Source organism: Trachurus trachurus (assembly GCF_905171665.1).
Source record: "Trachurus trachurus genome assembly, chromosome: 23".
NCBI classification, from domain to species: Eukaryota; Metazoa; Chordata; class Actinopteri; order Carangiformes; family Carangidae; genus Trachurus; species Trachurus trachurus.
This window is the reverse complement of record NC_139912.1, coordinates 9,446,273-9,459,165: the sequence shown is the minus strand read 5'-3', so window position 1 is coordinate 9,459,165 and position 12,893 is coordinate 9,446,273. Positions and strand designations below refer to the sequence as shown.

The following is a 12,893-nucleotide window of genomic DNA, read 5'->3' as shown; positions in this document are numbered from 1 at the left end:
TTGTGTACTTTCCTTTATATGTACAGATTTTCATTGAACCATTTCAGAAACCAGCACCTGAACACAGAAAACACGGGCCACACTACACATATGACAGCAGTAGTAGTATACAAACGATCTCGTAGAAGAATAAGATTTAGGTTTTCTGCTTTGGGGGTTCTGCCAGGATCTCGTCCCGTTTTGTGACTAAATGAAAATGAAAACTGCCACATACTATAATTTGTAGGCTACGTCGATCTACAGATGAAGACGATCGCAGACATTTTTGTAGTCGTGTATGAGAAGAAAATTTAAAAAAAGAGAAGAAAAACAAACAGAACCTGAAGAGCCAAATTCACAAGCGCGGTAACACTGCCATGCGGCCGGAGAGAAAGGTTTAATCTCACCTCGTGGTTTTTCTTTTTTTACACAGAAACAGAATCCGATTAAAGACGTTACACTTCAGCATGTTAACAACAATCATTGTCAGCAGAAACACAGTGTGACCGAGGTGCATCTAAAAACCCTAAAACGGTGTCATTTCCTTCAAAAAACAAGATTTAGAATGAGTACACATTGATGTTAAGCTGTTTAGAAAAATCAAGACAGTCCTATTATTAGTTCTTGTAGGTCAATGGAGATGAAGGTAAGGACACATCGATCGATATGCACCCTCAACAACCAATAAGGATTATTGCACACGACTCATCTAAGGCCTCTTAACCATTATCACAAGAACATAAAAATGCCAAGGCCCTCACAGAGCTATAGCTTCTTCTTTTTTATTTTTTTTAAATAACTATATATTTACACTTCATAACATAATGTCGCCAGCACGGGTCCTCTGACAGCTGGAAAGTGCTGAAATCAAAATATATAGTGATATCTTCTTCACTGTACAAATTGATCAACAGAAATTATACACGGCAAGATTCGACACTCCTTTAAAAAAGCAAAAGCAAAAAAAATAAAAACTCATCAGGGTAAATCCCGGAGCTGGATGTGTGAAATTTAACGCCATTGGTCACTTGAGTAATTAGGAATTGTTAGAAAATAAAAAGTGGTCCAGTTCAGTAACATGCAAGAAAGCAAGTAAGTAATTTGAGAAGCAAAAAGGGCAGACAGCTGATTGAGAGGGAAAATATTAATACTTGGGTAACAGATGGAAGCTGTCTGTCTGGTTTTTCACATGTAGCCATGTAAGGCACAAGAGCCTAAGCAGCGCATATGGTCCTTTTTAAATCGCTTTCAGCATCCGCATCTTTGAAAAAAAAGAAGAAAAAAAAGGACACTGCTTGTAATAGCTACTCCACACATCCTCAGACACATGAGTCATTCACGCTGCATTTACAGATTCAAACAGATGTCACATGTTTTTCTTTTTTTGTTCTTGTTGTTACTAAAAAAAGAAAAGAAAAGGAGGTGAAATGGTTTCAGCAACTTTGACCGGACAAAACGAACCCTCCTCCTCTCATGTCAACAAGAACAATGAGGAAACACAAACTGGATCATAAGTCCAGTTTGTGTTCTCAAAATAAATGGAAATGCTGCAGCAGGAGAACAGTTACCATGGAGATGGACTGCAGAGGGATGAGGGAGGGGGGGGGGTTACTCCGTTTGCCCCAGTAAAACTGCAACCCCCCCCCCACTACCCCCTCCCTTCTCCTCCTTTCAGGAAGTCTCCACGGAGGAGCCTCCTGGATGCAGATCAGTGACCGCCGGCTCGTTGGTGCTACACTCGAACGTTTTGGTGTGTGTGTGTGTGCAGTATTTGTTTTCAAGCCAACCCTCTGATCACTTTAGACATGCAGCAAATCCTAAAAATAGTCTGGAGGAACCATAAAACGGTACAGAAGCTTGAAAAGTGAGCAGATGTGCGGCACTTAGGCCTTTTTTTTTTCTTTTTGTTTTGTTTTGTTTTGTCACCCGTCATTTATCTGCCAATTGTTTGCGGGTGATTGTGATGCAACTTGTTCAGGAGGTGAAATTCACTCGATCCACTCAGTCATTCATTCATGAAATGAACACAAAACCTTCCTGAATAAACTGAGTTGGGATTCACCTCAACCCACGGCATTTGGACTCCCAATAATGTCATTGTCAAGTACAAAAACAGTAGGAAACCCCCAGCATTTTGAAAGAGCACAGCATAGAAGAAGTTGTCGTCCCCCCACCCCCACCCCCCTCCCACCACAACCACCACCACAGCCCCCCGAGCTATTTGTCCTTCTGGTCAAGTAGAAATGGAAATCGGGTGCGGGCGAACGACTCGCCGGCCGACTGTGAGCAAGATTCAGATCTAAACCAGGTCAGATTAAAAACACAGACTGCGACATTCTGTAAAGGATTTTTCTAGTAAATCTTCACATTCAACCAGAGTCTCTTCAGCCTCTCCTTTCGTCCACAGTTAATAAAAGAATAAACTCAACCCGGTGTCTTTTTTTTTTCCATTTTCATCTTAGAATTAGCCAAATAAATCCTTCAGGTCGTTGTTGACGGATGCGCTATGTTTAATTCCACTTTGGTTCATGCTCGGCGCGGCGGCGGCCGGTTGGGAAAAGTTCTGCGGGCTGAAAAAGGGGTTCGCTTGCATCCCGAACCCGCTCGGCACCCCTCCCATTCCCACCGCCGCGCCCGGCATCGGAGTCTGAGCGTTCTGGGCCGAGCCGAACTGATTGAGCCACGGGGCGCCGCCGGGTCCGGGCGCCGCGACCGGCGGACCCATCTGGTTGAGGGTGACTTTGGGCTTGTTGGATGTAAAAAGATTGTCCAAGGCCGACAGATCGGGGGCTTTGTTCGACTGCGCCATGGTCGCTTGGTTCTGCGTGAGGGCGCCAAAGTTCGGGGTGCTGGTGGCGGTGGGCATGCCGCCGTAGAGGCCAGGGCCCGCGGGCCGCATGCCCATCGCCATGCCGCCGCCGCCGCCTCCTCCTCCTGCTGCGTGGAAGCCCATCGGCGGGTTGAAGCCGTTGGAGACCGAGGCACCCATGGAGCCGACCATGGGGGCGGCGGAGGGGAAGGCAGCGATAGTGGCGCCCTGCACGGCGGCCGGTCGCGCCGCGTTGGCCAGAGACAGGCTGTTCAGTGACGTCATGCTGTTGAGAAGGCTGCTGGTCAGATCCTTGGTCTGCAACGTTAAACAGGAGGAGGTTTAGTCACAGGTAGGGATGTCACAATTACTTGTTTTCACAATTTACAGTATCACGGTATTAAACGCCACAATTAATTGGTCGCAAAGATTCCTAAATACCGTCACTTTAAAAAAAAAAGATCATGTATGAACCGTGTTGGCAGATGTGCGCCAAAGTAAAGGTAAATGCACAGATACTGGTCCATTTATCTAAAGTAACACTGAATTGGTAGGAATTTAAATGAATTTATTTATTTATTTCGGTATATATCAAGCTTATATAACCGAAAGGGTGTAGGTAGGTAGAAGCCATAGCTTATATACCCCTACCCCTTTTACCTTAAAAACTGTATACAAAATACATTAATACAAAAGCTACAAATGCTAGAGTGTCATTTGTAATTTAAAAAAAAAGATTAAAATTAACTTAAACATTTGGTATCAATGACACTTCCCCTGGCGGATTAATAATTGGTCATATTTTAATAGATATTTAAAATATTTTATAATTAGTATGTTTTAACTATATTTCATTTTACACGTTAATAGTGCTGTGAAATAAATCAATGCATAATTAATCGTGATAATCGTGATAATCGTAATACCGTGATTATTTCTCTGACAATAATCGTGACATCCCTAGTCACAGGTCGTGAGGCGTTCGAGCACGACTTTGTGTTGTGTGCTGTTTGTACCTGTGAGTTGGTGGTGGCGGCTGGTCTGATAGTCTGCGGCGCCAACGGCTGCTGGCTCCTCAGTTTGGCTGCTTGTTCCTGCTCCTTAGCCAATCGCTGCTTCTCCTCTAGAGTCAGAGACATCTAGGGCGGTTCAGAGGAAGAGAGACAGAGAGAGCGCGTGATGAACAGGCTGCGCTACATTCTAAATAAGCAAAGGTGAGATTTCCTGGAAATGAGGTGTGAAATCATTTCCATACCCTGTTAGGCTGCGAGGCTGCTGACGATGCTGCCGCAGATCCATTCTCTTTCCCATTAACCCCCGTGCTACCAAAGATATCATCAATCTGAAAGCAGAAAAATGCAAAGAGGTGAAAGCAATCACCGCTGCACAGAGAGGAAAACACCTCCAGTCTGTTCAGGGTCTTTTAAAGCAAAAAAAAAAGACATTTCTCTCAGTAAGGATACCCATGATCTTTGACCTGTTGACTTCTTACCTGGTTGCCAGAGCTTGGTGGGCTCTTGGTCTCCTCTGATTGGCCCCCAGGGTTTGTAATGTTTATACTTCTGTTAAGAGACGGCAATGAAAATCAGAAAAAGGAAGGAATTTGAATGGAAAATTTTACTATCATCCTATTAATGTGATCAGTAGTGACTGTTCATTAGAAATCCAATTCCCCAATGTCTTATCTAATTTGTACTTCCCATTAATATTCATGTTTATGTGGCTAATAACCAAAGACAGAGTCGACTCTGCAGGGAGAATTGAATCAACACAGATACCTCTGCTGCTCCTGCATGACGTGCAGCTGCTCCAGCTTGGTCTTGTGTTCAGCCTCCATGCGGCTCAGCATGTCCCGTATGACCATCATGAACGAGTTGAACTGAAACACAGATCACAGATAAGATCATTTAAAGACAGTAAAGCAGATTATATAAAATGTATAAACCACCATTTGGTTATTAATGTTATTGAAGTAAAAGGTGTGCTGGCTGTGCAGTACCTGATTCAGGTTGAGGTTGTTGTCTATACTAAGAGAGACGAGGTGGGGCAGGCTCTTGGAGGCAAGGTGCTCTTTGGGAATGCCCAGCTTCTTGTGGGTAAAGGTGCATTTATAGATTCCTAAAATGAGGAAAAGGGAAGGTGAATAATTGATCATTAAGTAAATCCATAGGGAGCTGAAGTGTTTGAGAGGTGGAGCAGAGAGCCCAGTTACCAAGAACGCCCATGAGTACCGCTGGTTCCCTGGAGGGGATCTGCTGTAGGAAGGGCAGGATCTCATCGATGACATACCACTTGTCTAGATACTCCAAAATCTTCCCCAGACACACCAGGGAGTTGACTCGTACCTATACAGTAAGAAAAGAAAATGCACATGAAGACAAAGTCGGAATACAAACACAGCTGGTTGCAGGCAGTGGAGGAAGTAAGAGACAAGGGCAAAAGCAAAGACATAGGAGATGAGAGCAGAGAAAAGCTAATAAAGACTCACAGCTAGCGAGGAGGTCTGTAGGCAAGCTGATTTGATCCGAGGGATGAGGGAGTTCTTCATGGACGGGTAGTCAATCAGGTTGGCAAATGTTGGGATGATGTTCAGGCACAGCTCCTGCAAAGCCACAGATAAGATGTTATGAAATGTGACACTTTTATGATGCCAAATACAGCATCCGTCCTTATTGTTCTCTCAAGATAACACTAAAAAGAGACAAACAGCACCAGCAGGGGACAAAAAATAAAATAAAAATGTTCCAAGATTTGTGAGTGGGCGCTAAAAATACACAACAGTGAAGTAAAAAACTGGCAACTATTCTGTCTAAAACAAGTCTAAAAATGTATTTTTTTGATAGATTTGGCCATTTTAAAAATCATGGTCATGACTTATTTGGTGATTAATAATAACCGTCTTTAACTGTTTCAAGTTCATACTGAGCAACTGCACCTGGATCTGTACTGAAGGTGCTTCCAGAGCTCGGTAGACCATCGGCAACACACTGTTCTTAATGTCCTCCGGTGGCGTTTTGGTCAACAGCAGGTCCATCTTTTGCAGGAAGATCAGCAGGATCTGCACAGCACAGAGACACAGTTAGGAAACCAAGAGTCAAAAGCAAGAGAGCGTTTTTTTTGTATTTTGCATTTTCTCTTTGTGAGTATGGGAGTAAGTGAAGGTGAGGACAGACTGTGACTGCAGTGGCATTAGTACAGCTTTTAGTAGCACAACGCCAACAACACAACAGATACACTACTGGAGCTGATGTAACTGGGGCTTATTCACAACAGAAACCACTCACCATATTACTAGCCTGAGGAGGCATGGAAAGAAAGATACAGAGAAAGACACGTCTTGATAAAGCAACAGACTGAGCACACACAGAGCATGCACTTTTAGTCAGGTCGTATTTTACTGGTTCATGTCACTTTCAAAATCTCAAACTTAAAAACCGCCAGAGGGGAGAAAACAACTTTATAGAGGATTTTTTGTGTGTGCTTAGTAAAACATGCTTAGATTATAAAGTTACAGCCAATCGGTGGTGTTGGTGGACCACTGCACTGCTCTGCCTACCTGAATAGGCTCCTGCTGCTTGAAAACAGGTGTGAGGTCGGGCAAGATGAGACGAATATACTCGTCCTTGGTGCACTCCTCGGCGATCAGGAGCACGTTGGGAAGCACAAAGGGAACCATGTCCGGGTTGACAAACTCGGAGGTCAACGCCGGCAAAATCCGATAGACGACCACTCTCTGTGAAAACAGGAATAAGGAATTGAGTTGGAGAAGCGTCTTATTTTGTGCACGATTTCACTGCAAACACTTCACGAGCATTCACCTTGGGCAGCTTGGGCAGCACTTTGGGGAGGCCTTTGTAGAACTGAGACTTCTGTAGGTTGTCCCTTTGGAAGAGGGAGTCAAAGTACTGAAGAGTCACAGCGCCCACGTCGTCAAAAAACGGAATCTGAATCACACAGAGCAAAGAAAATAAGCGATGCGTCATCAAATAAAAGTCAGAAAACATTTCAAACGGTTGACGTAAATCATGTTAATGCATGAGTAGCTTGTAACGAGGCAAACCTTGGTCATCTGGTCTGCGTCAGGCCGCACATTAGGCGTGACACTGAGCAGCATTTTGACGTGCTCCCGCACCTCCTCGGGGATCTTGTTGAGCAGCGCTGGATTCATGGTGCTCAGCTACAGTTAGAAAAGACAAAAGTCAAGAAAGAGAAAAAAAAAACTCTGTGTTTGACATTTTTAAAATACAGCACACATCTTTTTTTTTTTTAAAGAATCTGTGATGCACAAAATGACTTTATAAAAGAAATTACACTTTAGTTTGGAGCAGAAGCAGCAGTGTCAAGTCACACAGACACAAAAATGGGACACTGTGGTAATAGCTCCTAGAAGTTTAATAAAATGCTAATGTTCTGTTGCCTGAAGAAGATCAGATAGAAACATTGCCATTTTAATACATTTCTGGGAGCTATTGGCACCGTGAGCTGATAATTTTCTTATTTTTGGCTCCCTTTAACCTGTTTGATCTAGCACCTTTTTGAAGTGTGTGCTTCACACCCTGTGAGTCATGGCGCTATCATCAAATATGTTATTTCAAACATTCTTTGGTGTGGACAAGACATCTGCCTGCGCTACGAGCGGTTATAAAAGATTTACCGCGACTATGAGTCAGTCCGGCCATTTGTTGTGCTTCCACATTTCGCACACCTCCACTCACCTGGTCGAGCTGCCTGCTGAAACTCTTAAAAATGTCGTGCTTGTTGACTTGGAAAACAGGCTTGCCCTCGTTGAAGAGTGCATGCACAACCACGCCCAGCGAGTACATGTCCGAGGCCGCGTCGCAGCTGACAGACAGGATGTACTCGGGGGCCAGGTATTCGGGGTTGGGGAGGCAGAGTGGAGGCAGGTTGGGTTCCCATTCTTTACATGTGTATTTGGGCTGAAGGGGATGAGAGGATATGAGAAGTTTGAGAACAGCTGGAGGTCAGTTTGTCAGAGCCTCTTGCAGGAAGTACAGAGGGAACAAATACCTCGGCCTCTGAGGGGTTTGCGGAGGAGATGCTGAAGTCGAAGCCCATGATCTTCCACGCTCCGCTCTTGTTGAGGATGATGTTCTCTGGACACAGGTTGCCATGGACCATTTTGACCCCGCTGTGGAGGAAAGACAAACCCTCCGAGATCTGAGGAGACAGAAAAATAAAAACATGTGGGAAAATTAAGAACATGATGGATAGAAACAGAAAAACAGCCACTGAATAGCAAAGCAAACATCCGGGATAAACCTGTATGTGCATGTGTATGTGATCATGACTCTGTAATAATCCTAGGAGTATTATGCAGTTGCAAAATAAGCAGTGTAACCACAACTCTATAAACGCTACAGGTATTCTCCAGCCTTCTGAGCTATAAATCCCCTTCTTCAACCAATACAAACTGTGGCATGTCAGACAACAGCATAAACTGTGAAGGGTGAAGCAACAGCATGTGGACTTCCACATGTTGACTACATGGTTTTGAAACCTGCCAGACAACTAGGATTTAGTGTGCTCGTAGAAATGAAGACAACTTCTTCTATTCTGTGAAAACATCAACAGACCGAGGATTGTACTGTAGGTAGATGATGAACAACAATGTGTGTCACTCTGCCGTCTCTCTCTCACCTGTAACAAGCCGTACTTGGTCTCCACATCATACAGTTTGTACTCCTTGATGTCGTTGGGCACGGGGCTGGGCAGGTTGTCCCACTGGCCCAGCACGTTGGACAGACTTGCAAACACTGGCTCTGTGCAGAACGCCAGACAGTCTCTGAGGGCCACACACAGAGGGAATGACATCAGATAACAGCTCATTAAATGTTAAGCTGTTATTATTATTCTTCATCAGACACAGACAATTAACGACACGACCAAAGGCAAAAAAAAAAAAACAGAGACAGAAGAGTACTGTGTGCTGAGAGCAGCCCTAGGTGGAAGTTAGAAAAAAGAGAAGTAGAAAGAAAGGAAGCAGAAGAAAACCATATTTTCCCCCAGAGGGTGTGTGTGCATTATTCATGTGGTAATCTATAGACTCTTTTGATGATGACAAGCCTCCGCTCACAAACGCGCAGACAGAGGCAGACAAACAGATCTGTTATCAATTTTTTTTTCTTCTCTTGAATGTCAGGTCCCCTCTTTGAGGTGTGACTCATCCAATTTGTCCTTGGTCTATGTGCTCGTGTGTGTGTTTGTGTGTGTTTGTGTGTGTGTGTGTTAATCACCGTGACTCTTCCAGAGGATGCTGCACAGTCAGGAGACGGGGGTGACGCAGTCTGGTCAGCTGTTGCACGCCTTTTTTCAACGAGTCAATGATTTGGTCCTTGTCGAACTTCTGATACTTGTCAATCATCTTCTTATCAAACACAAACACGGCCACTTCCTGGCGGATCAAAGACAAAACAACAAGGTGCTGAAATTAGTCATATCAAGTGCAACAGTTATTTCTGGCAGGAAAAAATCCTCTGCTGCACCATGACTAATTTATCTGTTTAAAAGGGATAGTTCAACATTTTTGGCAAATTGGCCCATTGCCATAATCCCTGTAGTCAATCATAGCAGTAGGTTTGTTACCTTTAATTGTCGTTGCAAGCTATTTTTAGAACGGCGGAGCAGAGCTGCGAGCTGTTCAGAGCTACGCTATGGAGACTAATGGGATTTCTTGGTTTCCCTCATCAAACTCATCAAATACACAATCCAACAACTCCAAAATGCTCTGGTGGACAAGTTGTGACCTGCACATTCACCACGCTATGAGATAATAACAGGAAGTTACAAGACAGAGTTGTTTTCGAGGTAAATACAGACACTGCTTGCCAAACAACTGCCCCGAAGACCACAACAGTGGTTTTGCATGAATTTACCTCTAAAACAACTCTGTCTCGTTAACGTTCTGTGATCATCTCATAGCATGGTGAATGTGCAGGTCACAACTTGTCCACCAGAGCGTCTTGGATTTGATGGATTGTGTATTTGATGAGTTTGATGAGGGAAACCAAGAAATCCCATTAGCCTCCGTTAGCTCTGAGCAGCTCACGGCTCTGCTCCACCGTTCTAAAAATAGCTTGCACCGACAATTAAAGGTAACGAATCTACTCCTATAGGGATTATGGCAATGGGCCAATTTGCCAAAATGTAGAACAATCCCTTTAAAATGAAGCTGATCTGACATTAACTCCCACCTGTTTGGTGGACTTCTTGGTGCCATTGTAGATCCTCCAGCACAGGCCAGGACCCCCGCTGGCAATATGTCGTCCAACCTCAAACTCCCGTGTCACCGGGTTGCCCATGACAGCACTGGTGACGTCAGCTGTCACCTTAGTGACGGTGCTTTTTAGCTTGTTCAGCATGGACTCCATGTTCAGGCCTGAACTGGCAGCTAGTGCAAAGAAGGGCAGATGACGGACCACCAAGGACAGGTAAGCAATTACAGAAAACACAAGCATTCACTGAGAGTTATTGACTCACTTGAGTGTCAAAACAACACGTCTTTGCTATCACTCAAAGAAACAGCCGTAGTTTACACTTTTCTAGCAAAGCAAAAAGCCTTTAACAATCCATTAGACATGCACTCCAATGCACCTGCTTGAAAATTTGCACATCAAAGTGCCACCAGCGTCCGGTTGACCAGAAATAAGCACCACAATAGCCCAAGCAGTCCACAGAAATAAATAAAAAAACGACTCAGAGCCAAACTCAGGCACACCATAGTTATGTTCTCCTTCCCCACAACACATCAGCAACTTAAAAGCACAGTGACTATATATATCCAAATGTGAAGGTCTCTGCCAACACGTACCATAACCAATTCTGTTAATGGGAACTCCTGCTTGTGCTATATACAGTCCCACCCACCCCCATCCACCCCCAGAGCTTGTGTATGCTCAGCCGGTGCCAACTGATCTAACAATATGCCACTACAAAAAAAAAAAAAAACCTGGAAACCTATGTAGTCTATCAGCACAGCTCCATTGGATGCTGTCAGCTTTGTTGAAGTTTTCTCTCCCCTAAATTTTGTACATTTCTGGTGCAGTCCGAAACAATTCAACCTCATTATGAAGATGTGAAACTGTGCTCATCATCATCATCATCATAATAGTCAAAGCAGGTATTTCTAGCCTGAATTACTCATCTATGGAAGAATGAGCAGAAAACACTGTAGCAGCAATAACTGTGTCATTGTTCATTACTCACTTCATGATAGACACAGGGGCCACGCAGACAAAGCCAAATAAGAGTTATTGTATAACAGATGCAGAGCCCTGCTGGTAACAAGTCTTAATTATTAATCAATAACTTTTTTAAGCTTGAGCCAAAAAAGCTTTTATCAGCAACAAGTTTAAAGGTTTTTTTTCCCCCTACGTTGCAATAACGTTTTTCTTTTTTACAATAGCAGTCTATTCACGTTGCATGAGGTGACATCAGTCGACACCAGTTGCCCAGAGGTAAACTGAGAGACAGTCACCTGCAGCTCACAGCTCACCTGGCCTAGCACACTCATTAGCACGTTAGCCGCCGTATAATAACACTAATAATAAAGAAAACCCAGGTTAATCGCTTTGTTTTATCACAATATTCACCTCATTCTTCAGTTTAAGTATTTTTAAATGTTGTATTTGTCGTTTCCTGTGACTGTCATCATGTAAAAGTGTCGGTTGCGACATGCTTTGATGTTAGCTCAGTTAGCTCAGCTGTGGTTTAGCCTGTCCCATCACAACTAGCACAACACTGCCGTTAACCGTCAACAACTACCTTTATAAACCTCTTTTTTCTTTATTTTTTAACCCTTTTATCTGTCTTTGCAGGCCTGGAGACTGGCATCACCGCTGTAATCCGTGAAAGGCTTTTTTCTCCCCACTAACAGACATCGGTAGTCAAAGCTAACGTAACTAGCCAGTAGACACTGACGTTACTAACATCGCTGTCATTATTATCTTCAAACACCACTTGTTTCCGTGCAAAACTTCCCCCCAGAGAGCCCCTCCGGCTTCTTACCTCAATATGAAAGGTCCTCTCCGCTTTGTTTCTTGTGATATGTGGACTCTCGGCAGCAGCGCTGTCAGTAATAGCTGTGAAACACAGCCCCCATGTCTTCCAGCAGCAGACGAAATGAGTTAGCTCAGTGCGCTAGTGAACTAACAACCTACTTCCGGGGTTTTCGATGGCGTCAGGTGCGTCCTCGTCATCTGAGTGGCTTCTTTTTTTTTTCTTTCTTTTTTTTACACACTAATGTAAAGAGTACATTAAATATAATATATATTACATGTATTATATGTTTATATACTAAACAAAGCATCACAACTTCAAATCTGTATGAGAATCTTTTCAAAGAGGAGTAGCATGTCTAATCAGTTTATTTTTCTTCTTATCCCCATGTCAATTTTTTTATTTACTTGCCTATTATTATTTTTCTAATAATGTTAGTACTGCTGCTCATATCCCTTTGCATAATATATTGATTATTCTTTTTTTCTGATACGATTTATGTGGAATTATATGGAGCACTTGTCTGATGTTCCCGGCGGTACATTTGTTTGTACAAATCTTTCTTTTACACACTTGGAGCCACTCAGTATGTTCATGTAAATTGAACATCTCTTAACAAGTGCAAATTTGGACACCACAATAGAAAGAGCACAGATTTAGAGCAAATAACATATATTGTTGAGTTAAATCGTTTGCTTATTTTTGTAATTTAGGGTTAAAAACTAAATTTTTAACAGTAAATGGGGCTTGTTACGCACTCATCTTGGTTATTATCTAGTAATGCCTGCAGTAAAACTGTAATGTAAAAATTCAATTAGTGCACGCTCTAAAAGTACACAATAATTGGAATAAATATAGCACTTCACCATTTTGTAACGTGTATACATCTAAAGCATTATTAAATAATAATCGTATAATTTGGTCGAACAGTATAATAGTGACTGTTCAAGGTTTTGTTTTGCTGACATAATATAATGAATGTAATCAAAATACAGCAGTGACTGTTTTATTAATGTATCCCTAACAACCACTCCAAGGTTCAAGGTCTGTGGACTCCATGCACTGACTAAAGAATGTGAACAGGGACATT

General features: G+C 43.0%; 1 protein-coding gene across 1 annotated transcript; it reads right to left on the bottom strand.

Moving 5' to 3' along the window:
• Nucleotides 1–59: 59 nt before the first annotated feature.
• scyl2 (SCY1 like pseudokinase 2) lies at nt 60–11,932 on the bottom strand. The gene is made up of 18 exons (XM_083999136.1): nt 11,813–11,932; nt 10,000–10,196; nt 9,043–9,200; nt 8,447–8,591; nt 7,817–7,966; nt 7,504–7,725; nt 6,849–6,965; nt 6,607–6,732; nt 6,345–6,521; nt 5,724–5,846; nt 5,277–5,390; nt 5,001–5,133; nt 4,788–4,906; nt 4,567–4,667; nt 4,281–4,350; nt 4,044–4,130; nt 3,805–3,927; nt 60–3,106 (listed from the first exon to the last, which is right to left on the bottom strand). The coding sequence occupies exons 2-18, from the start codon at nt 10,174–10,176 to the stop codon at nt 2,444–2,446; spliced, it is 2,805 nt and encodes a 934-aa protein (XP_083855262.1). The 5' UTR covers nt 10,177–10,196; nt 11,813–11,932; the 3' UTR covers nt 60–2,443.
• Nucleotides 11,933–12,893: the final 961 nt, after the last annotated feature.

Bases quoted from the DNA above. Each gene is read 5' to 3' on its own strand.
- scyl2 (XM_083999136.1), bottom strand. From the start codon at position 10,176: ATGGAGTCCATGCTGAACAAGCTAAAAAGCACCGTCACTAAGGTGACA. The intron at 7,967-8,446 runs GTGAGAGAGAGA...CTGTCTCCTCAG, and splicing joins CCAAGTACGGCTTGTTACAG to ATCTCGGAGGGTTTGTCTTT. The intron at 3,928-4,043 runs GTATGGAAATGA...GAACCGCCCTAG, and splicing joins CAGCCTCGCAGCCTAACAGG to ATGTCTCTGACTCTAGAGGA.